This window comes from Indicator indicator, chromosome 3 (assembly GCF_027791375.1).
Source record: "Indicator indicator isolate 239-I01 chromosome 3, UM_Iind_1.1, whole genome shotgun sequence".
NCBI classification, from domain to species: Eukaryota; Metazoa; Chordata; class Aves; order Piciformes; family Indicatoridae; genus Indicator; species Indicator indicator.
Window position 1 is genome coordinate 32386327 of NC_072012.1, and position 25283 is coordinate 32411609.

The following is a 25283-nucleotide window of genomic DNA, read 5'->3' on the forward strand; positions in this document are numbered from 1 at the left end:
GAATGTGTCCAGAGAAGGGCCACCAGGATGATCAGAGGGCTGGAGCACCTCTCCTATGAGAACAGACTGGAAGAGTTGGGGCTGTTCAGTCTGGAGAAGAGAAGGCTCCGAGGTGACCTTATTGTGGCCTTCCAATATCTGAAGGGGGCCTACAAGAAAGCTGGGGAGGGACTTTTTAGGATATCAGGTAGTGATAGGACTAGGGGGAATGGAATAAAGCTGGAAGTGGGGAGATTCAGGCTGGACGTGAGGAAGAAGTTCTTCCCCATGAGAGTGGTGAGAGCCTGGAATGCGTCGTCCAGGGAGGTGGTTGGGGCCCCATCCCTGGAGGTGTTTAAGGCCAGGCTGGATGAGGCTCTGGGCAGCCTGATCTAGTGTGAGGTGTCCCTGCCCATGGCAGGGGGGTTGGAACTAGGTGATCCTTATGGTCCCTTCCAACCCTGACTGATTCTATGATTCTAAGAGCAGAATCGCGTTAAAAAAATATATATATATGAAGAGCTTTCTATTTGTAAAAAAATTATTCTCTTGTCTCGCCCTAAATAAAATCTGAAGTATTTAGTTTGAAGGAAAACAACAAAAAAAGCGTGCATAGTAGCTTCCCTGATTTTTTTGGGGTGATTATCTAATATTTCCAGTTTAGTGACTCTTTTGAATGCATGGGAACTTTCTGTGTATTTCTTTCCCATTGTTGACATCATGTAAATGTCACAAAATTTGACAGCCTGGTAGAAAGCAGTATTCCAAAGGGACCTTCTTCTGGCCCCTATAGTGTTTGGCAGACAGTCATAAGCAGGTCCTGTTTTCTTTATGTTTGAGTAAAATCTCCTCTAGGCAAACAACCATTTAGCTACCAGGAAAATGACAGAATAAATGTCTAACCAACTAAGGGATCCTCCTTTATATTTTTGATGGTGTTATTGTAACAAGACTTTTTAAAAATTAGTGTCAGAGGATCCTATGGCCGTAGAGCTCAAAGAAAGGAAACTCAGTAACACAAAATCTTGATATGTCGTTTTGAGTAGGACTTTTAACAAGGAAGAGATCTAAAAGGCTGGGTTTTTTTATTTCCTTCCTCAGATTTCTTATACACTAGGAATAGTTGACCTCTAGGTCAAATACTATCTGAAACCCGTAAGAGAATTTCTTTTCCATTTTAAGCATGTTTAAAATTAAAACAATTGGTGTAAGATAATTCATTATTGATTTTTAAAAAAATTATTAATTTTTTTAATGAAATGCTCAGGTAGTTTGTTCTCTCCCAATGAAAAATCAAGAACACAAACGTAATCTCAATCATTTTTAATTTGGTTTACAAAAGACTATTGTCCTCAGCTAAGGCTCAGTTGTAAATTGACACTATATTTGTAAACTAACATGAGTTCACGGAAAATACTATACCTGTTCAAGATCTGTTTCTCTGACTGTGCTCATGTGAAGTCTTCAGCAATAAGAGGAATGAATGGTATGTAAATGAATGTACAATGTCACCTTTTAACAGGATCTGTCTTAGCTCAGTTTGCCTTATTTAGGTATGGAATTAACAATATTCAGTGAAGATTAGCAATGTGGCATGCTACACTTCCTGGAGGGGCTCTAGATTTCAGAAAAGAGAATCAAAATAGCAGTTAAAGGTTGGCAAATTTCAAGGAAGAAAAATCTTCACACACTACATATCTGCAACATTCTTGTGTACTTTTTTCTACCATTTTAACTTCCGTAAATTTAGCATAAAATTGTTGTTGCATGGGAATTTATGTCCATTCATATCTATTTTACTTTAAGGAGGGATAAATCCACCTGAAGAGTCTTTCTGCCCCAGTTTGTTACTAGTGGCATAAAACTGTGGAAATTAAAGCTGGAGTGAGATCCCACCAGCAGCCTCAGCGATAAGCATTTGAGTATCTGGAGTTGGTGTTTTCAAGTCATTGTTCCTAGTGCTTCAGGAAACAGATTTTTCTTTGCTCTCACAACAGCTAGATTTCATCCATTACATCCCTTTTCACTCTTTCTCAGCAGTTGTTGAATCAGTCTTTATAAGCAGGTACTAAGAACCATTTTCCTCTTCTAGTTAAGAAACATTTTTCAGTATTTTCTTCTGATTTTTGTGATAATGGCACTGCCAGAGCTTCATATGTATTCATAGAAAATTCTTTGCTAGTCTACATGTAACTCTTGTAATACAATTCTGCCTTTTGAAGTATGTGTGTGCGTATATACATACATACATACATATATATGTACACACACACATTGGAACAATACCCGTCAGTAGGAAATTACCACTCTAATCACACTTGAACAGATTTCAGAGATAGGATGACTTTTACAGCTTACTTGTGGCTTATGCAAGGACTATGCACACTATGGGGCAAATCAATGGTTATGTTGCCTAAATAGTAACTGCAGATTTTGCCTCTTTCAGGAATGATTTATCTCCGATATGGTTGCACTTCCGAATTTGATGCTTAGCTGTGGGGAGCAGGTGCCAGGCTTTTAATGCCCAGACTGGGGCTGGATGTCAGCAGTTTAATTTCCAACGCAACAGCAGTGAAACCTTGTGAAATGCCTGTGATATCTTGCAAACATCCCCCATGTTTTGTGAGGAATTTCCCACTCTGGGCCAACATGCCACAAGATGTGGCTTGTCCAAGCCCATTGATTAATGTCTTCCCTGAAGGAAAAAAAAAAAGGAAAGCAACCCCCACCACAACTGGGCGTTTGACTGTCCGCGGGAATGCGTTTCTGGGGATAATCCCTTCGGGCTTTGCCCCTAAGGCCGAGGGCCAAGCCCACCCTATCGGGTGCACTCCCCAGGAGGAAACCCACGGCCTCTGGCTGGTGGACTTCCCCTATGTCCTGAGCTGCCATTTACACTCAGCTCCGCAGATCCGTTTCCACAGTCGGCAGGTGTTTCAATGAACATCTCATAACTGCTCCGGTCCGCCAGTGGGTCAGGCCCCGCAGGGCCTTTCTCACCCCGTGGGCCCTGACGGGGCGGGATGCACCGGCAGTGGCGCTAGGACCCGGCGGGTGTCGGCAGCGGGAGGCAGCGCATGCGCGGCGGTGTCGGTGCAGCTGGCCGCTGCCGCGCTCGGCGGAGCGCTGCGGGCGGGGCGCAGGGGCTGGGGGCAGCTGCTGGGACCGTCGTCTCAGCGTCCCGCCGTAGCAGCGTCCGCATTGTCGGGTATGGGCGCCGCGGCTGTGCGCTGCGCTGCCTCGCCCCGTCCCGATGAGTCCTCGCTGGAGCAAGTGAGTGAGGGGGGTGCCCGGGCGGTAAGTGGCCGCTATTCTCCGGCCGCCCTCCACGGGACAGCGCGCCCCTCCCGGGTTGGGAGGGAGTCGGCGCTCTCGGACTCTGCCTCCTCTATTCTTGTCACCGCTCTGATCCCGGGACAGCCCGCGAATTCTCCCCTGTGCAAAGTTTTATTAATAAATCTGGCCCATTGGTATCTTCGTGAGCGGAGGGTGGGGCGGGAGGAGAAGGGAGGCTGCCGAAGTGGGTGACTGGTGGGCGCCGCGGGGGTCTCTGCGGGGCTTGACCGCTCCCGTTCGGGTGGGGCCGGTCCCAGGGCTTTCCTGCGGCTGAGCTTCGCTCTGCGGGGTCCACCTGCCCGCTGATTCCTCGGCAGGAGGGACTCGCACGGCCCCTCTCCACCTCTTCTTCTGCAGACCTCTGGCCGCCCAGCCTCGGGAGGGAGAATGTGGTGAGAGGATGGGGCTGTCTCCCGCGGGGGTTCGCCATGGCCAGGGAGGACTCGGTGAAGTGCCTGCGCTGCCTGCTCTACGCCCTCAACCTGCTCTTCTGGGTGAGTGGAGATACGCGGAGCGGGCCCGGCGTGCGTGGGCTCCCGCCGCCGCCGCCCGAGCAGGTGGCGACCTGACGGCGGGTGGTGGGACGCACGGCCGGTGGATGGAAGTTGCCTGCCTTGGTGTGTACCCCCGTACGTTCTCATAAGGGAATGCCGACCACTGGAAAAATCCCTAGCAGTCCAACTTGTTTGGAAACTATTTGGAAGTAAAATGATATTTGGTATTGAGGGGGTGTTATAAATAACACCTGTGTTATAAATGCACCTATAATACGTATAGAGGGAAACATCACAGGTGCTGTGACTTCCTGACTGAGTTTCAGAGCATCCCGTGTCCCAAGCTGAACTCCCAAGCTCTCACAGGTATCTGAGCAGTCAGTTGCTTTTTGGAGGCTTTGCCCGTCTTTTCTGTGCTTTCATTGGCTAGATCCTAACTAGCAGGCAAGGCTTGGGGTAATTTCTTTTCTTTTTTGTTTTCTGCATTTCAGTCAAAGCTGTGTTTATGTAGGAGCGGACTTTCTTGCTCTCCAGCATAAGTGTCATAAATACGCTAGCCAAGAAATTGCTCCTAAACTTTCACAGCTCTGGACAAATAGCATGATTGAGATTGCTCAGAGTCCTCAACTGCACAAAATTAAATCTGCTTGACTAAAGATTTATGGTGGATGAGTGGAAGAGAAGGAAAGGGTGAAAGGCGTGATATCCCACAACTGAACACAATGGGTGACTCCTAACATGCTGTAGACTTCAGTGATGCTGGGATAATATGTGACTGGGACCAAGTTTGTTTATAATAGAGTTGAGATTAAGTCCCATAGTTGCTGAAAATTAAGAGGAGAGCAGAATACGAATGAGAGAAAACTGTTAAACAGCATTTTGTGCAGAATGATACTTTTTGTATAATGCAAATGATCTGAAAATGTGTTGAAAGTATGTAACTTTGTAGGTTGTGTTTAACAGAGACAAAAAACATTTCTGTAGTGCATGTAGGAAGAAAGCTCTTTAATAGGACATAAGGAAATCAAAATTTAGTGTAATTGTTGCTCACGTCATACATCATACATAACTTTCATTGGATACTGTACAAAATACAAACCCTGTGTTTTCTTTTAAGATTAAGATTGCCTGGGTTCAGCTGGCCTGAGTTCAAGTTTGCATTTTCACATATATGCTATTAATTAAGTTGAATTTATGGACATCCACATGGTTGAGAACATCCTGTCCTCCTGCTGTTCACCTCTTCACTGATTTCCATGATTTCCACCTTGAGCTGTACTTAACAGTTCCCATTCACACCTTAGCTCACTGCTAACTTTGACCCATAAACTTAGTTTGCTCTTTTCCCTTGCTCTCCCTACCAATTGCTTGTGTTGTCCCATCAGATTTATTATTTAGTGGCAACTTTTGATGGTTGAATAAGCCATTTAGGCAGTACTCAGGTTACACATGAGGCTATACTCTGACACTGTGTCTGCTGATCTGTTGTGTGGGGATGGAGGCCTTGATGCTGCAACTGAGTTCTTAATTTCTCAGTCCTGGGATGCTTTCCTTGTATAGGAAAGCCTGCTTTTATGTTTGGAAGGGGCCAATGTGTTGTGATGCTGTTTGTTCCTCTCTAGAGAGATCAAGGTTTCACCTGGTAGATTTAAATGTGTCTGGCCTCTTTGTTCAAATTTTAAGTTTCTTTCCATGTCAAATTGTGCCTTCCTACTTTTCATTGTTTTGTTACTTGGTTTTCCTGTTGTGGACCTCAAACACGGAGCTATGCAGCACCTTTGAGCTTGGCAGTGGAACAGTACTGACTACATCTGTAATGTGGTGCTTGTAATGTGTTCATTTTGTCCAATCTTAACTCATGTCCAAAACTGGACATGACAAAAATCATTCATGGCTAGAAATTACTTCTCATGCTTTAGATTTTGTTGCCATTTAAGTAATGACATTTTGTTAATAGGAAAAAGGGTCTTTTGAGTCTGTGAAGGTATGAAAAGTCCTAGAGAAGAAAATGGGAACTTCTCATACTTGGCTCCAAAGTACAAATTTTAAAAAAGTATGTAATTAGTCTTTCTTGTTGAGACTTAGAGACCTGTGGCTCTTTAGCCAGAAAAAAGAGAAGGCTGAGGGGGCATCTTACCAATGCATATAAATTTCTAAAGAGTGGAGGTCAACAGCATGGGGTTAAGCTCTTTGCAGTGATGCCCAATGACAGGACAAGGGGCAATGGATAAAAAACAGATCACAGGAGGTTTCACTTGAACTTAAGGTAAAACTTCTTTACTTAGGGAGTGACAGAGCACTTGAATGGGCTACCCAGAGAGGTAAGAAAGTCTCCTTCTCCAGAGACTTTCAAAACCCACCTAGATATGCTGCTGTGCAACCTGATGTAGGCATACCTGTTTTAGCAGGGTGTTGGACTAGATGACCTCTGGAGGTCATCTTCTTACCCTTACTAGGACCATATTGTGTTTGTGTGAGACCGGCACCCAAGTAGTGAGGTGGGGTCTTGTGTAGTGCTGAAGCATGTAGATTTGTAATTAAATAATAAATGCCAGCGTAGCAGATGACTTGAACTGCAGATACTGCAAAGAATTAAATCTTATCTTCCATAAAGTATATAAAATGAACTTTGTTGGAATTCAGATGAAAAATCAACCAGGCCATTTGGAGTTCTGTGTTTTACAAACTGGATGAATGCTGTGGTTTTGTCCAAACCAAATAAATAAGCAAAATAAACCAAGCCTGCTCCAGAATTGTGTGGTAAGAAACAGAATGTGTGGTGTGTGTGTGTAGTTAAATCTATTGCAGTTACATCAGACTTCTTCAAAGGAATGTGTGTGTGAAAAAAACCTCTTAACTGCTTCTTATCTGTTCCTAATCAGACGTGTATTTCACAGCTAAATACAAATCTGCCACTAGCTGCTTGTTGTAGCGAAATCTGCCATGTCTCCTCCTCTATCAGAGCTTGAGTTTTCTCCTGTTAGGCTTAGTGGGAGTTTTGCACTGCATTTTCTGAATGTCAGAGCATGTGACCCATGGGAAAGTTTTCTTGTGACAAGTTCCTCTGACAGCAGGTGAGTAACTACTGGTGTGGGCATGGGGAGCTGTGATTTTGCCTTGCTGTCTCGCTTCCTGTTTAGAAAGCTTTAGATTGTTTGTTATGTTAATACTTGTTTGGATAAGTACTAGTCCCAGTTATGGGCCAGATGTCAGAAAGTTTAGATTAGATCAGCCACATTTGTCCTGAGCATGGTGAGCTCTTGTCCCAGTGGGCAAAAATAGGAGTGATGCCATGATTCTGGGATCTGTTCACACCTCCTGATTTGGGATGCATATATGTGGTTTTCTTTAAGCCTGATCTTGGACAGTTTTTTGTTTTTCTTGCTTACTTCCTTCCCAAGGGGTGTTGCCTTTAAATGCCCAGTGCTGTGTCAGTTGTCAGTGTTTGGCTGAAAACAGTGAAGATGTGCAAAAAGCTTGTGTTGACTTTTTAAAATCGTGGTTTGACTAAGGGTCCTGACTGGAATAGGGTGACATTCTCTCCTTTGACTATGGTGGTGTCCAGTTGTAGGTCTAATCTTTTGTGCCAGAAGGATTGCTTTCTCATTCAAGCTAGGGGTCTTGAAGCTTTTAAAATCCTAACGAAAAACTGTGCAAGAGCCAGTAGTCAATCTGGTATGTTCTGATTTTCAACCTTTAGAGTTCAAGTATGTCCTGTGTATGGCTGTCCCAATGTGTGTGTGTTGGGACTCCAGCGTTTCACAGTATATCAGGAGGTTGGAAGGGACCTCAAGAGATCATCAGGTCCAACCCTCCTGCCAGAGCAGGATCACTTAGAACACTCCACACACCAACGCATCCAGATGGGTTTTGAAACTCTCCAGAGAAGGAAACTCCACAACCTCTCTGGGGAGCCTGTTCCAGTGCTCTGTCACCCTCACTGTAAAGAAGTTTTTCCTCCTGTTGAGGTGAAATCTTCTATGTTCTAGTTTGAACCCATTGTTCCTTGTCTTATCACTGTGAACCACTGTCATGGCCAGCCTGGTGAGGGCAGACTAATGCATGTGAAGTTCCTTTAGAAGATCTTATGCATAGCAGAACTGGCTAATCTGACCATCAATATTGCTGAACAGATGCAGATGGTTGCTGCAGAAGACTGCTGTCTTCATAATTTGGTTGCTGTCAGAGCCCACAGAAACACAGAAGTGAGAGAACTTGTAGTTTCTCTGCTGCCATTCTTGTAGTTTCTCCAGAGCATTGCTCTTAAGTGTATAGTTGTGTGCTGCCTATTTAGATAGAAAGATTTTTTTTGTTGTTTTTTACTGGGCTCAGCTGATGAGCTGTGATGTGGAATGGTGGACAGGGTGATGTACCTATGTGCTCATGAGAGAGAGGTAGGTAGTGTTATTTAGTGTGCTTTTCGTCATTTTTGGCCTGAAGACTGCTTAGCTGTAAATAATTCATGAACAATCAACTGAAAGCCCAGGGCTCTGTTTCAGTCATTCATCCTGTTTTGATCAACAACCAATAAATGTACTGCCTTTACTGTTCTGGAAAAACACTGGATTTGCATATATAAATGGATTGGTATTTCTGGAGCTTCAACTTGCAGTAGATTGTGAAAGATATTTTCTTCTGAGGTGGGAATAAATCTGTTGTTAGTGCTCTAACTGAAGTTGATTAAGTGACTGACTGGTAATAGAACTGATGATACTCTTTTGGAAGCTGTTTCCAAGGCCAATTAAATCATGCATCTGACTGTAAGATGTCTGTTTCAGGGCAGATGCAGAACCTCCTCAATCTTCTGATTTCATAAAGATGGTGGGTTTTTTTTTTGTTTGTTTGGTTGGTGGGGTTTTTTTTGTTTTGTTTTTTTTCTGCCAGTGCCCTCTATGAATAATACCCTTCAGTCTGAATCCTGCAGTTCACAGTTCGTTTCGTACTTCTGCCATCATCCTGTACGAAAGAGCATCACTTCTTAAAGTAGTTAATGAATCTGAGAGACCCAATTTGATTTCTGCACTTTCTCATCTTCCAGTCTGTAACACTGCTATTTGCAGTTTATTACATTCTGGGCAACCTTGTAAAAAGAAGTGACCTCCAAAAATTCATAGTTTGCATGCAGAGTATTCAGTGCTTAACTAAGCAGATTATTTTAGTGGTGCTTGATAGAAGACATAGTCCTACCGCTTCCTAATTTCCAGCTCTTGGGGGCAATACTGGTCTTTATTCTTTCTAGATAACATATGTCAGGGCTTGTAGAAATCTTGTGTTGATAGCTCTCCGAGCATATTTTATGCAGTTTGAGACTTTAGGATCTTCTCTTCTGGTGGGGGCCCTTCTGTCAGCAAGTTGTGGACACTGTTCCAGCTCAGTAGTAGTCATGAATGTAACATGAGCATCTTCATTCATGATGACATAACTTGTCATCACAGGAATTCTCCTCATGCTATTTTACAATATTGCTGTTGTCCTTCTCTACTTCCCTGCAGTCCCTTTCCCAGTTAAACCACCTTTGTGAGTGCTTATGCTGAAGAGACCTTCAGTTGCAGAATGTGGCCAGCCCATAATAACGGCACAGGCATAACACAGGAAGCTATCCAAGGGCAGTAGTTGTTAGGGGTTGTGGTAGTAGATGTTAAGTAAAAGCAGCACAACCATTTTTGTCCATTTTCTCCTTTAAAAAAAAAAAAACAAACAACCAAAACCAACCAAAGCAAGCAAACCCAAATCCTCAAAATATAGTTAATGTGCAGGTAAGAGTCTGTATAGACTTTCTGTCTTGACAAAACTGCCAGCTTTCTCCCCCCTCCTCTTTTTCTGATGGTGATGTGGGGCAGAAAGGAGGAGCAGGTGCTGTTCTGTTGCTTGTTAATTGAGAATGACTTCACTATAGTGTCTTGGTCAAGTGAAGGTTGTAAATTGCATATGACTGTGTCATAGGTGATAAGGATCTCTTAACCAATGATTAATAGTGTCACTGGATGGTTGAGTCAAGCCACATCCTTCACCTTGTGAGGTTTTTCTGCCTGGGGATGTGCTGTTTATACTGAACTGTACCTAAGCTTTTCTTCAGGTATGTAGCAGTACCATCTGATTTAAACTATGGTTGGGCCAATAAACCCTCCTGGCAGGTAGTAGAAGTTGTTTTGCATCTATCTTGAATTTGTGCTTGTGAACAAAAAAAGTCACATAAAATCAAAGCAAGTATCCAATTAGTTTTCATTTTAGTTTGAATACTTAAGCTAGTTTTTAGTGTATAGTGTGTACCACCTGAGAATTCTGAGCAAGGGAATATTCATGTTGTGCAAGGAAAAACTAAGGGTGGTTGGAAGCAATGGTATTGTGTTTCCTTCTTTTTCCAACCTCAAATGTATGTATTGAATCTTGTAGTTTTTTGCTTCATTTTTCAACTCTACTGTGACATAAATCAGTTTGTCCTTCCTTCCCTGGAACCAGATTCTCAAAGAGGTTGTGTTTCTGCTGCTTTCCAAGTTCCAATCACATTGGTGGGGTTTGTAGAAGGAATAAAGTTAGGGTCAAGTCTTTATGCAATTTATGTGACTAATAATATCCACTTAAATGAATGCTGCCTGGCTGGGTACCTAAAGCGATGTAAACATGGGGTTCATTTTAGGCTAATATGCTCTGATTCTAGAGCCTGCAGTGTAGACATGAGTAATTGAAACCTGATTTTCTTAGGAATAACACCAGTTTCAGTGGGAATATGGTGTCTTTTACAGGAATGTGTTCAGCAGAGCAAGCTGTTGGATGAGTTTGAAACCCAGAATTTTAATTTTGGTCTTTGAGAACTCTTACTTTTTGGTGTGTCTAGACTGCATCATATATATAACATGATCACATTACCAGACCATGTCCTAACAAAATAGAGTTCAGTCATAAGTCAACTTTGTATCTGTTTCTATATAACCCTCCCATGCATGTCTTCATAGGTGACACGGCTCTGACATGTTGGTAGATGAGTCTTTACAAAATGGTCCTGAAAAAGGGAGTGGCTTAATGCCATGATGGAAAGGAAAAAAATAAACTTTGCCCTAATTTTGGAAATGATATTAATATGATTTTTAATTGGCATTCAGAAATAAATGCATTCACAGACATTTTTTGTGTAATCCTCATGATTAACTGTGTGGAGCTCACTGAATCTGTTTTAAGGATGAAGGTACAAACACATGCTGACCAGATTTGAGGCAGTAGCTCAAGGGAAATTGCTTAAACCAGTAAGCCACGATCTCCAGCAGAAATGTGAAGATCCATCTGGCTTGTAGGTACTTGCATTTTTTTTCTTTAAATTAACATCTGTGTAGAAGTAAGGTGCCCAATTATTCATGAGTCTTCAGGTGCTGCTGCTTTACTGTGCACATTTTCCATCCTCTCAAGTCTGTAGTAAGCATTAGGCAAAAGTCATAGGAGTAATATCAGGTTTTTTATCTTTTGTAGCTCTTTTCCAAAGTATAGGAGACAGTTTAATTTGATGCAGTTTCATAGGAATGTATAATTTAAAGCTCATGATTATTTTAGTAATCTTTGCATGCTTACGTGTGAAACAGGAAAGTTAAGTGATGTACCTGCCACCAGCTGTGTAGATCCCATGTGGGAAATACATATCCTTTTCTCATAGGAGACTTCCAGTTGCATACCCTGGGTTTAAAAATAATTGACCTGCTATCTATGGAGTTGGCTGCTGTCTGTGAACAAAAGCAAGCTCTTACAGAAACAAGAGTATGTGGCTTAGTATGTGAAGGCATATCATCTTGACAGTGGTGCATGGCTCGTGATAGGGATCTGGAAACTTGAGCTCTGAGCATTGCTGCAAATTACCCACAATCAGCAGCTCATGCCTCTGCCTCCCCGAAGGCAGAAGGTCTCTTGACAGTGAGATGCTTACTTCTGAGGGAAGAGTGACACTAATCATATCCTAAGAAGAAGCACAGTACCTAGGTAGTCACAGAAAGGATGGATGCAGAAGTAAGATGCACTTTCTTATCCCTCTGCTTTTAAGGTACCCTTGTGCTATCCAGCCCAGAAGTCGATATGTCGGTCTGACGCTCATTAGAACCAGCTGATAGATGAACTGCACATTGACCTGTTTGCATATTTGGGCTTGTATTTGTTCTTTATGCTCTGCTGCTGCAGAAGACTTGCATAACCAGCTGCTGAAAACTTGTTGTTTCTCCTGGGTGGGTGACCCGTTAGCAGCCTGTCAGTGCTCTGGCAGTTGCGTTATTGCAAAGTGTGCAAGTTCCAGGCCATGTGAAATGTGGAGCAGGTCATTAACTCACTGTTGCAGCTGTGCAAGCAAACTCGGATTCAAAGTGCAAATAAGTGACATGCTTCAGCTGTTTGCAAGTGGGAGGGGACCAAGGCATAACCCTGTGTAGTGACCTTAGCTAAAATTGAATATTATGTCTGTAGAATAAAAGGTAATTGGCAGGGGATAGAGAAGTTTCCTTTTATATAGGCTACACTCTTTCTCTAAACATTTAAATGTTTTTGCTAAGTAATACAGAAAAACAAGACCTGTTGTCCCACTGTCCCTCTCTCTTACTCCCCTCCTTCCAAAAATATGTAGCTGTCTGTTTATCCAGAGATATGAGTCATCAGTGTTTGTTTAGTGATCTGAATATTGAACCTAATTGTGAAAATCATGTGAAAGTGCTGCAGCATGCTCTGTTCATGACCTTGTATTGATTTTTCCATCTTGCTTTCGGTAAGTCACAGCTCAGATTACCCAAATCAATTTTAACGGAAAAATTTTCTCAAGCTAATGTTAAAGGACATATTCTGATTAATATTGTCATATCTTGGAAGTTATACCCTTGGAGCTGGAAACCTTTCTCTGCAAAGCAAGTTGCTCTGTAGTGCTGCTAGTCAGCATTTTGTACAAGTACCAGAGTGTGGCCTGAAGTTGTTTATTCCATCTGTTAGAACAAAAAGAATGGTGTCTGATTTTTAGTGTGGAAGATACTTCCAGTCTTTCCACTGATTTAATAATGGAAAAATGTCTCTCAAATTCAAGCACAGCAGCGTTCATTGTCAAAAAATTAAGCTGTTAGCATGTTTGACTGAAAAAAAATGATGAAAGAATGAAAACGTGCAAACAGTGACAGCAGTTTGTCTTGTTCTCTCAAAGACAGAAATCCATGTTTATTTATTAATTGAAATTTCAGGTATATTTTCTAGTTTAGGTGTGGTCTCAAAGGACTGCCACAATAACAGCCTAAATATATATACATAATAAATAAGAGATTATTTGTTATCTCAATTTTTATGCATAGTTTATGTAAAAGAGTTCCCAAACCAATTTAAACTATGCTTGGCGATGACCACTCCTAATAGTTTGAGTCCATTTTTGGATGTTGTAATTCAGTTGTCTGAGAAAGCTCTAGTAACTTTAAAAAAATTATAAGTTAGTTTTGAAATGTAATACATTATTGTGATATGTATATTGCTTGTATTGAAAAATATAATTTATTACCTTTGTTTAATCAGTGTGAAAATATTTAAAATAAAGTATGACAGCAGGCAGTTTTGTAAACTCTTCAGTGCCATGTTGATGGCTATATAACATGCTGTGACAGTTTAGAATGGAACCCAGAGTGACTTGTGCAGCCAGGTGCAACAAATAAACATGTTTTACTGCCTACTATCATATGTTTACAGCACAGCAGACTGACTGTCATCAGAGAAGCTTGGATGTAAACTTCTTGGTGAACTGATGTAACCGCTAATGTGGTGAGAATTATCTTGGTAGATGTACTTACGAACTTGTGTCCATTTGTCTGATTGCTTGATGCAGTGTTCTAATGTATTTTACATCTAAGTTAGTTATAAAATAATGGCTGAAGTAGGGGCTATCAGTTCTTTAAGGCCACCTTTATTCTGTCCTCTAAATGAACCGGGAGGAAATGTAATCAGGACCTTGCCCCTGCCCTTGGCTCTTGAAAATTCCATGGCAGTGAATGGCAGTGATGTGACTGCTGTTCTTTGCTGGTAGGTTTGGATGCACACTGAGTTTTTTGGGGAGGCTTTTACTGTTCCTGCCTACTGACTAAATGGGCTGAGTTTTTACTGCTGGTGTTAGTGTAATTTCTGTGCTGATGGCTGAAGACCTACTTCTCTTGTAGGTGAAATGGTGGGTGCCCAGAGCCTCATTAATGTCAACTGGCTCTTGAGGATGCTTAGGAGTTCTACTGGGCAGCACATACATGGGTTGAATCATAAGCAGGAGGTAGTGGATGTAGGCATGCATATGATATTCTTGTTGTGATTCCCTTGTGGCTGTAGAGCAGGTGAGCAAGTCGATTGATAAGTGTGAGTTAGTCTTAGTAATCTTTTGTCACTAACATCAGTTGTTATTAAGCAGGGTAGTCTGGTACTGCAAACACATCTTTCATCCTGCAGGGTTTTCCTGCCCAGAGGCTCCCTTTTGCTGATCAGAAGAGATGCAGTGTTTTTTTCCTAGCACTTTGCTAGCAGAGAGCTACCAGGCACTTGTTGGATTATATGCTATAAAATACACCTTTCATTATCAACCTATTGCCGAATTACTTTTTTAGATTGTCATGGTTTGCTCTTCCACAGGCCTCTTTGTTCAAGACGAACTTCTTGAGTATTTGCCTGTTCTCTTTCTGAGCCCTCACTTTATGCTGCCTCAGTCTGACAGTATTACTGACTTGGAATCCAATGTTTCACAGCAGTCTGGCATTCAGGTCATTCATTTTGGGCCTTCTTCAAAATATGGTGTCAAAAGGTGCCTCACAGTGAATATGTCTGGTGAGGAGAGTGTTGCACAGGCAGTGTGTGTAACATCTGTGTAGCAGCTTGCATGTATGTTTTCAGGGGAATGTTGAACACAGCTGAATACAGCTCGTGCATTGTGAGCATGGCAGATGTCAGTAACTCATGAGGAGTTAATGGTAGTGCAGTCATTCAGGTTGCTGAGTAGATGGGCTGTAGCCTGGCTCTCACAGAGGTTACAGAGAGAATTTTCTTGTATGTAGTTTATGTCCAGCAAGAAATAATAGTAACTGGCTGTTAGCTATTTATGCTGAAGGAGAACAGACAGGGAGACCTAAATGGCTAAAACCCTTTTTAATTGAGAGACCTTTCATAGAGATCCTTTTCTTATGAACTGAAATAGTGTTTGTGTGGCTAGGTTATCGGTTAAGATCGTGTTCCCTAGGTGGAAGGAAGCAGTCCTTTTCTTCCAGTTGCTGTTCATAAGTGTAAATGGAGCCATGTCCCATGGTACAGTCATTTAGCATTTCTTCAGAAGTCATGTGGCCAAGTGTGGGCCACAGCTTGGAGATATATGTGCCTAGACTTTCCCCTCACTCATTTTATATGGGCAAAACTACATATATAGGTAGAGAAAACTCAACTTGGGCAGACAGAGCAGAAATAAAAGTTCTTCTCCTTCCTGATTTGTCATTGTAGGCAAGTAATTTCTTCTAGGAAACTGAATGATTCTTTCAGTGTCGGGACTCTTCTAATTTCTTTTAGCTTCTAGGCAGTCCCTTCTGCCTTTTAGCTGGTTGCTCTGTGATCTCCCTATTGTTTCCGAATGACCTGGAGGCTCCTGGAATCTTTGTGGTGACTCTTTTGCCTGCCAGATCTTACATCCGCTGAAGAATTGAACTCTTGCCTTCTTCCAAGACATCTGCCTCCTCTCACTTCTGTATGGGAACATATTGCCACTTCAGTGAAGGCTGAAAGCAAGCAAGTACAGCTTGCAAGTTCCTAATGGAGAGCTGGGACTAGGCAGTCCCCCAGTCTAGTATGGAAGGAAGAATATTGTTTAGCCAGGGAGCATTTTTCTGGTACAGTTTTTGTAGGAAGACCATCTGGCTCTTATTAAAAGTTGCTGAGGAGTGTGGTTTTCATGGAATTCTCACTCCTGAGCACCACTGCTGTAAGGCAGATTCAACAAATTTATCTTAAGTATTTTACTATATGCAGAGTGGAAGTGCAAGCTAGCGCTTTCTGTGTGCACCGGCAGGCCTTACAGGGAGATGTGAAGGGTTCAAAAGGTTTTCTGTTGCTTTTGACCATAAGAAGGTAGGCTGTCTGCTTGAAGTCATCTTTATCTCTCATTGTGTTAGAATGCTCTGTGTGCCTCCCTCTACACTGTGTGCAGGAAACACGCTGCTCTTTGGGCCTGAGAGATGTGCTAAGATGGGGGTGACTGCAGCTATTACATGAACCCTCCTCCAGGAGGAAGGGTATGCTGACTTACCTAGCCCAGTGTACAGACAAGTGCTGCAAAGAGTGCTTTGTCCTCTAGTGTTGCCTTCCCTGTAGAATGGTGGGTGTGACCCCATCATTCAGATTTTTCTTCTCAAGAAAATCTGAGGCCAGAGCTTCTAGCGGTTGATCCCAGTGTGCTGGAGTTCATGATGGCATCAGGTGACAGAAATCCAGGTCTTCTTAGGTGGTTAAAATTCTATGGGGGTTCAGTCTCAGGGATTTACTTGTTACAGGAACAGTTCTGATGAGAGTGGTTTATCCTCTCAAGGTAGGTACCCAAACACTTTGGTGATTCAGGGCTTATAATTAAAGTGCAGTGAGTTTTGTTGTCAGTTTACAGTTCAGGAAACTGAGGCATGTTCATGCTGTGACTTTTTTCTGAATGAGTGAATTTGATTCTTCTAAGTTTACCCCCTCCAAACATTCTCTCCTACGTGTCAGCCTATCAGTACCATTATATGCTATATGGGGCTTCAGATTATTCTTCCCTGGCTGTGTACCTGAGCATGGTGTCATGGTTTCATACAAGCTGGGGGATATCACCACAGCCCTGAAAAAGTCACTAACCTTTGCATCATAAGCCCTCCTTGTGGTTTCTGTGGTACATTTTGCAGTGGTGGGACTTGGGCCAGCAGTGGCATTACTGAGTGAGAGAGAAGGTATTCCAACCATTAATTATGCATACTGGAAGAGAACATTGTCACTGTCTCCTTTAACACTTGGGCAGCAAACTCACTCTAAGCATATATAAGTTCAGTTTTGGGAATGGTATGCTGTTCGGATAAACTCATGCGTGATAGATGTTACTGATGATGATTGATCCTTTACATAAATTATGAACTATCTTGCAATTTTTGTAAAATGCATGATAAATAACTTCATCTTTTTTTTTTTAGTTGATGTCCATCAGTGTATTAGGTGTTTCTGCATGGATGAGAGACTACCTGAATAATGTTCTCACTCTAACGGCAGAAACAAGGTAAAGCATTCCTTAAACCTATTAATCTGTGTGGGTGATTGATTGCAGTGTGCATTGTTCAGTCTGTATGGCAAGTCTCCTAATTAGAATTTCTAGAGTTAAGAAGCCTTCAGTTGAGCTAATTACTGTTTTGTTGAAAGGTGTATTTTTGCCATTCTTTTTGGCATCAGTTGAGATTAGAGAAGGGATAAAGATACAAATTCATTCTTGTTTTATGCCTGTGTGTTTCTCTTCTGACAGGGATCAGGTCCTGGCCCTTTGACAACATGTTGCTGTGTTATATCGCTGTTGAGTTTTGAATACTCTATTCAGTCCAGAGATTTAGGAATACTGTTAGTTTTATTAGAGCAGTGCTTATGAACCCTGGTGATAAAATGGCCTCATTGTGCTACATACTGTGCAAGTGCAGAACAGGAAAGTTGCGTTTGCTCCAAAGATATTTTGCATGAGGCATTACTTTCTGGTAGCAGTTGACTTGAAAACACTGGAAAGAGTACATCTGCTAATCCACTATTTTTGATTTAACAGCTGTATTACATTTTTCTTTATCATTTTTATGTGATTATGCCTTTTTTGATTATAGTTCTGATTGGGTTTTAGGGTGGAGGAGGCTGTCATTTTGACTTACTTTCCTGTGGTCCACCCGGTCATGATTGCAGTCTGCTGTTTCCTCATCATAGTTGGAATGCTGGGCTACTGTGGAACAGTAAAGAGAAATCTGTTGCTTCTTGTCTGGGTATGTTTCATAAGCTCTAAAACCAGCTAACTTCTGCTTTTCTTCAACAGTATTAAGAAAATTTTAAATCCACAGGCACTAGATAAATACTTATTATTTTGTATTACCGTGTTGAATTATTATATCAGTGAGGAATTGTAATTACAAAGCACACAGTAGGAAAGAATTTATTGCCCAGACTACATTATGCTAGGACTAAAAGACAAGCAGTGTCTCATTTGCAGAAATCCATGTCATTTAATAGAGGAGTTGCTGAAGGAAAAAAACAACTCTAAACTGTTAAGTACTAATAATTATAGGAACATGAGTCTGAGTGCTCTGAAATTAAACCTCTATGCTACCTTTTTAACTCTTGGCTGTGCTATAGCTAAATAACTCAGACTTTGCTTTATCCCCACAGTTGATGGTGTCTGTAAAGTAGCAGCATTTGTATCTGTGAATGTTAATTTTGAGTGTATTCAGAAGCTCTGTCATATGGATGTCAAACTTTGCAGTTACATGTACCTGTGAGTTGAAAAACAAATTCTAAGTATCCAGCTTTTTCCTTTTACTTGGAGACTACACAACTGAGAACTGCAACTGAAAAGCAGTATTTTTTTAGGCCCAAGGCTCTACGGACAGGCTTTGACTTTCAAGGGACCCAAAAACCTTTTGCTTCATCTGGATGTCAATGAATTTGAGGACATAAACAAAAAAAAAAATAACAAAACAAACCAAAAATCTCCAAACACTCAGAAGCAAAAAGCCCATCAAACTCTAATTTTCAAAGTTTACAGTTTAAACATATTTAGCCCATTGGGAACACTGAGATAAAGGAGTTCTGTATGTATGTGTGCTTCTTGGAAGTTTAGCTGGTAGCCCTTTGCAGGGTTGGGCTTTGTCTTCTAACATGGGGATAAGCAGGATTCGAAGCAATCTGTAAGCCTAAGAGAATGTGAGCAATGGATATGAAAGAGATGTATCAGAGTTTACTACCATAGTTACAGTAGGAGAAAGGTGACAGGTGAAATGCTTCAGCTCTTGAGAATATCCAGGAGTCTTACTCAAGTAGAGTTTGGCTCCTGTGGTTTTATGCTGCACTATGTTGGGTTCTTCCAAAGTATATATGGTTGTGTTTCTTCTTGTGGATCTGTGCAGGTTTAAATACATCATATCTAGACCTCGCAAAGTTTGCACGAAATGACCAAGAAAAAAAGAGTGAGAAGTTGGCTGAGATGTATGCAACCTTTGCTTTCATTTAATAGGAAATACTCAAACTGCAGCTAAAACAGTTGAGAAACTGTACTGGGGTTTTCTATTAAAATGGTTTCTTTTGGGAGAATTGGAATAAGCTTGAGATTTCCAGCTGGAGGTCTTCAGCAGCAGTGTTCCTCAGTCGCAAGAGGGCAAATGCTGTTTCTCCTTTTCGATATTTAAGTCCATGTACAATATGAAGTTTGTTGTTTCAAAGCTATGGAGATAGGAAAAACTCTCATTTCAATCTAAATCCTTTATAGTAACATAACGGTCATGCATTTTTTATATCTAGATCTTAACCTTGCCATGCTAAAGTCAATGGGAACAAGTTCTAAGACAGATATTACTTAGTTATGAGCACTTGCTATAAAATAATGGATTACATAACTTGAAAAGCCTTTGTACATTTTTTTAATAGAAGTAGTGAAAGTATTAAAATATAGTAGATTTATAAACCCTTAGTTTTTATTTTAAGGTTGTAAGATTATTTTCATAATGTGTTTTTTATGTGAATTAAAATCAATGGAATGGCAAAAGCAACTGTATGATATAGATGGATGGGGAAAAAAGTTACTGTTTTTGCTATAAGTTTTGAAAAGAATCCTAACTAATTAAAAAGAAAATTAAGTTAAAACTGGTTTTGGCCTTAAGTTTATTAAACTGCCAGTGAAAGGACAAAATAATTTATAGCTGTTAGTACCATCTGGAAATAGATTATTTGAAGTGTGTTTAGGCAGTCAAATTACACTAAATCAAAACAAAACTTTTATGTTACGCTGCAATATTTCATTTTCAGGAGCCTGAGAATTCGTTCTTGCTAAGAAAACTGATAAGTAAAACTGAATGATGTCTTCCTAAGTATGTCATTGTCTGATTAATTGTTAAATGAATACAGTTGTGTTACACCACAGAAGTATGCAGACATAAGTCAATGCTTCATTCATTAGATTAATCTGAAAAGTGATGGATCAATGAAACGAGCTTTTGTGAAACCAGATGAACTAAAATAAAAGAACCTTCATGTGAAACATTTAACAGCCTCTTTAATCATGCTTTTAATCTTCTTTTTGAAGTACATGAACGGCCATAATGATGACATGCAGAGATATTCGGAAACAAATCTTGACTTTCCTGCAGCATGCTAATTGCTAGTGCTAATGTTGTTAATTGAATTGGATTTTTGGAAAATCTGATAAAACATAAGGACCATAAAATATTTGGATTACTGTGTCAGATATTTTTAATACATCTGAATGCATAATTATTTTAATTTGGTTTTGAAATTTTATCTTGCAGTTAAATGCTTGAAAACTTTCCAGCTTCACATGGGACATGCATATAAATTGAACTAATGTTTACTCAGCTTAATAAGAAGAAAATAAAATACCTCTGTCTTCTGAGGTGCTTGCTTGCTCTGGATTTTTTTTGTAGAGTCAGCGTTTTAAGGCTATGATAATTTAATTTTGTTGCAGGAATGTGTAGTCCTGAAGGCTAAAGAGCGTCCTTATACCTTAAATGTCTATGATACAATTTTTTGGCATGTCACGAATGACCAACATCCTGATATAGAAGTAGCTGTGATGCCAGCCTAAGCTGGAAGATGTGGGGACTCTTCCAAGTCACTGACTCGAATGTATAAAATGTCAGTTCAAAGATGAGAAACTGGAGTCCAGAATTTATGATGCTGATTGTAGTTTTTCAAGCAAGATTTATTTTTTTTTAAATCCAGAACTATCATTTGCGTCTTCTGAGGCTCTGTATTCTTTAAATTGTTTTTGAAGTCTGTTATGCACATAGACTAACTAAAGAAGCAAAACCACACCCCCACACACCTCCATGCTTGTATTCTTTAATAGTAATCTTAAAGAGTCTTGATTTTTTTTTTTAATGTTTGTTTTATTTAAACAACCCTTATTGCTTGACAAGAAGAGCTTCCTGACAGTCCCACTGTAAAACATTTTCCTTCCTGGAGTTTTTATTGTAAATTCTTGCATTTATGTGTTTTCTGTGGTTAAAGCATTCAAAACCAGCACAGGATTCAAATCTTTCTGCATACATTTTCACAAAGGGAAAATTCTGTTACGAATAGGGCAAATCCTTTTACTGATTTTTATCATGAAGTTGGCAGAGAAATATTCCTCAGAGCTAAACATTGTTAGATGCTGTTGGTGTGTGGTCAAATAGCTTGTTAATTCAGTTATGGCAGCACCTGGTTATAAGCTGGAACTCGTCAGACTAATTTATCTGTTAACTGAGTTGAAACAAAACTAAACAAACCATCATTAGACTGATTTTTTTTTTTTCTTTAAAAGCAGGCAAATAGTTCATAAAGAGAATAAAATGAAATGATGCTATGTTTTGGTTGAAAAGGCAAAGTGAAGATAAGACAAACGTAACATGAATGCGGCTGTTTCTGGTCAGTAACAGCTAAATATGGCGTTTGTGAAAGTGGTTTCTGTGAAATATCTGAGGGGTGGGTGTCAAGTGGAGGGGTGCAGGCTCTTTTCAGTGGTTCACAGTGATAAGGCAAGGAACAACGGGTTCAAACTAGAACATAGAAGATTTCACCTCAACATGAAGAGACACTTCTTTACAGTGAGGGTGACAGAGCAGTGGAACAGGCTGCCTAGAGGGGTTGTGGAGTCTCCTTCTCTGGAGACTTTCCAAACCCACCTAGATGCATTCCTGTGCAGACTACCCTAAGTCTGCTCTGGCAGGGGGTTGGACTTGATGATCTCTTGAGGTCTGTTCCAACCTCTGATATACTGTGATACTGTGAAATTTGGATGCCTGCTATATTGCAAGATAGCAATAACTGCTAATTCCATTCTAGAAGGCATTCATATGCTTTGTGAAATGTTAGCTGCTCTACTATACCAACTATTCTGCAGGACTTGTGGCTACAGCTGGTGTGATTAGTATGAGAAGTTTAGTGGTTGAGTTTGTTGTCTTTTCTGTGGCAGCAAGTATTTATGCTTGCTTGTTTGTTTTGCAATAATAATGGATATTTGTTGTGACCCATGTGGACTCCTAGCACAGTCACAGCTGCTCTAGTACTCGTAATGGTGTTTGACACTGGAAATGTTACTTAACCACCAGAAGTATTTCTTCATTATTTAACTACTGAATGTTAAAAGGGAAGAAATAACAAACAAGCATGTTCGGTGTAAACCATGCAGTTTAGAATTAGACAGGATAGAGACTGAGTTAATTTCCATAGTTTGAGCCTTTTATCAGTAGTTTATTTATGAATGTGTTGTGTGCAGGAAGAAAACAGATTCGTAAGACAGGTTGGCGTGCTTTGTTGAGAGACTGGTTTAAGTGGGCTTAGTACAGATTTGATGAGAAGCCAGTACTGTGCTAAAACTCAAATTCAGGTAGTCAGTGCGTAAGTAAGGAGCTGGACATTTAGCTTGCATTTTGAAGTGATGCTTGTTTGGCATTCTACTAGGAAGAGAAAATACTCTTAAAAGTTCACTAATTTTTATTATAGCCCAGTAGTTCAAGATATGAGAAGCTTTCTCATGAAAACAAATACACAGCTTTTCAGCTTTTTTTGTTTCTTCTTTCTGTATTTCTAACTTTTAGCCCAAAGATGAACTGCTTGAGGAAATGCCTGTATAAATTGTTATTAGACAGCTATTTGCCTTGAAATGAGAGAGTTGGTAAACTGCTTTCTTATTAAGATCAGGATTTTTAAGGTTAAAAGAAATGGCTAGATTTTGAGATTGATGTTGGTGATACCACAATGTGTCACCACAGAGAAGATGTGGGCTCTGCAGGAGCAGGTGTACTCTGCAGGGCTTTCAGCTTGATAGAGTGGACTGTGGTGGTCTAGGGATCCCGTGCCAAACTCTCTATGAGATGCGTTTTCTGACTTTATCTTCTCCACTGTAAATGTATAGTGCTGTGTGTATAGTACTTAAAAGGCAAGTGCCTTGAAACAGTGCCTAACTTTCTTAACTAGGAAAAGCATCTTACAGATGAAACATACAAGTTGCCTAGCATTGTGGGTTATTGGGAGGCCTTTAGAGATGAAGTGTGCTGCTTACTGAACAAGCCACAAGCAAGAGCAGCCGCACATTTGAGCAGCATGGAGGCAAGACTGTGGGAGTGGAGAAGCATGGCAGGAATTATGCTGGTGGGAGTATCCAGGTCTTGCAAATGCTTGGTTTAAATCCAAATGTTTGCTGTGCTCATGGTGGTATCTGCTTCCTTCACCCTTCTGTGTTTTACCAGAGTAGAGACAGTGTGGTGCTATTTGGTGCAGTTATCCAGTGGCTCAAAGGAACAAGAACTGTCCATCCCCTTAAGGGCTATAATGGAAATGCCTTTGACCAATGATGTCAAGGTTGGACAGTGCAGTTGTGAAGCCATAAAGCAAAATGTAGGTGGTGGGGTTTTTTTGTATACTTCTGCAGTAGCGAAGAGGCACTTCCTCATCCATTTGGAAAAAAGTGGTGCTAAGTTAAAAGGTAAATATCTGTTGACAGTAGTCATTTTATGGTTTCAGAATGTTTCCAGCATGAAATGTTGCCTAGACTTCTGTGACATGGTCTTCACTGCATGATATAATTTTAGGCTTAATTAATGGAGATTACTACTTTGCCTGTTCTTGGGGATGTAAGTCCTGAGTGTTGGTTTTACTAGATATCCATATGTCTGGCCTCTTCTATCTTCCTTGTTCCTGTTTTTCCCCATTCCCACCTGTTACACTGTTAATATTGCTCCCTTCCTCCAAGTTCTTGAAAGCCATTAATACCCAGGTTGGTAGAAGAGATGGAAATGACACCAGAGCTGAAATGGGTTCTGGAGTGATGCTCCAGGGAGAACAGAGGAGGGGGAAGGTACTAGTAGATTGGTGAAGTGGAATGATGGAAGTGGGTACTGGGAAGGACAGGGACTGATACAACAGAAGGTTCAAATGACTGGGATTGAGGCTAGAGACCTGGGACTGATACCAGAATAGGAATGAGGTGTGCAGCATCTTGACTGAGAAAAGAAGATGGGGAACTGCTGAGATGATAGGTGTTCTTTGTGATGTAATGGTTGCTTCTTTTTTTCTCTCCCTCTATCTTTCCCAGCTTCTCTTTTCTCATTGAATGTTTCTCTAGCTTTTTTAACTCTGCTGAAAGGAATAGGAAACGAGGGTCCCTGAGAGCGAGAAAGGGGTGAATGAGTAAATACACCCACAAAGCCTAACCAAACCTGTGTCTCTTGTCTGAAACCCAGCCCAGTCTTACTGTTAGGACATACCTTGATACTGTGGTTCAACTGCATTCTTGTTGCCACAAACTGAGTATGGAATGGATGCCCTGTCAGGTGAATTAATCTCTTTATCTTGCCCTTTGACTTAACCACAGAGATACTTTGTGCACAGGGACTGCAGTATAGGTTCATCCTAGGAGCTAAGAGCACTTCTTTGCTCAAAATGATGAATGTTTGAAGTGCACGCTGAAGCAGAGTTAGTGTCTCAGCACTAGATAGGTCTATTTTACAAGAAAAAAGGACTTTTATGAATAAAGAAGCATTTTAATGGTGTTTAATTTCCTTGGTAGAAAATGAAGGGAGCTTATGTTTTTAAAATCTGTACAGAAAAGGAAGCTTCAGTTTTTAATACATATCCTGTGAAATAAGGGGAGAAGAAGAAGGAAGGGAATGTTGTAAGCTGTGTAAGCCTATCGTTACTTTAGGGCCTGTTCAGTATTTTCCTATGGCCTTACAACAACCTTTATTCCCCCGTGAGGGTGGTGAGACAGGTTGCCCAGGCAGGTGGTAGAAGTCCCATCCCTAGAGGTTTTTAATGCCAGGCTGGATGTGGCTCTGGGCAACCTGATCTAATGTGAGGTGTCCCTGCCCATGGCAGGGGGGTTGGAACTAGATGATCCTTGAAGTCCCTTCCAATCCTAACAATTCTATGATTCCTTGGACTTCACTGACTTGAGGTAATTGAGCCTTGAGCACATAAGTCCTAATAATTGTCTGAAGTAGGCATTTGCTTATTTCAAAAGTGAAATCTGTTACCTTATATAAGCAAAGATTAGCCAATAAAGTAAAAATATAAAACAGGCCATGAATATCTTGCAGAACATTAGAGGCTGGGAGGAAAGGTCTAACTATTCATAAATAATTTAGCTTGGTTTTTAAAAAAGCAAAGGGATCAATTAAATGAACTTGGACAATTGCATTAGAAAATTCAAATGTTCATCCTTTTTTTAATTCAGAAAATAAATTAGAACAGTTTTGGAAAAGG

At 40.8% G+C, this 25283-nt stretch overlaps 1 protein-coding gene across 1 annotated transcript in view; it reads left to right on the forward strand.

The window, feature by feature from the left end:
- The first annotated feature begins 3743 nt into the window (after positions 1 to 3743).
- TSPAN12 (tetraspanin 12) overlaps positions 3744 to 25283 on the forward strand; it is a 44731-nt gene continuing 23191 nt past the window's right edge. Inside the window, exons 1-3 of the mRNA XM_054399731.1 lie at positions 3744 to 3809; positions 16976 to 17058; positions 17659 to 17794. Coding sequence (XP_054255706.1) covers positions 3744 to 3809; positions 16976 to 17058; positions 17659 to 17794 — 285 coding nt within the window. The remainder of the gene's footprint in view (positions 3810 to 16975; positions 17059 to 17658; positions 17795 to 25283) is intronic.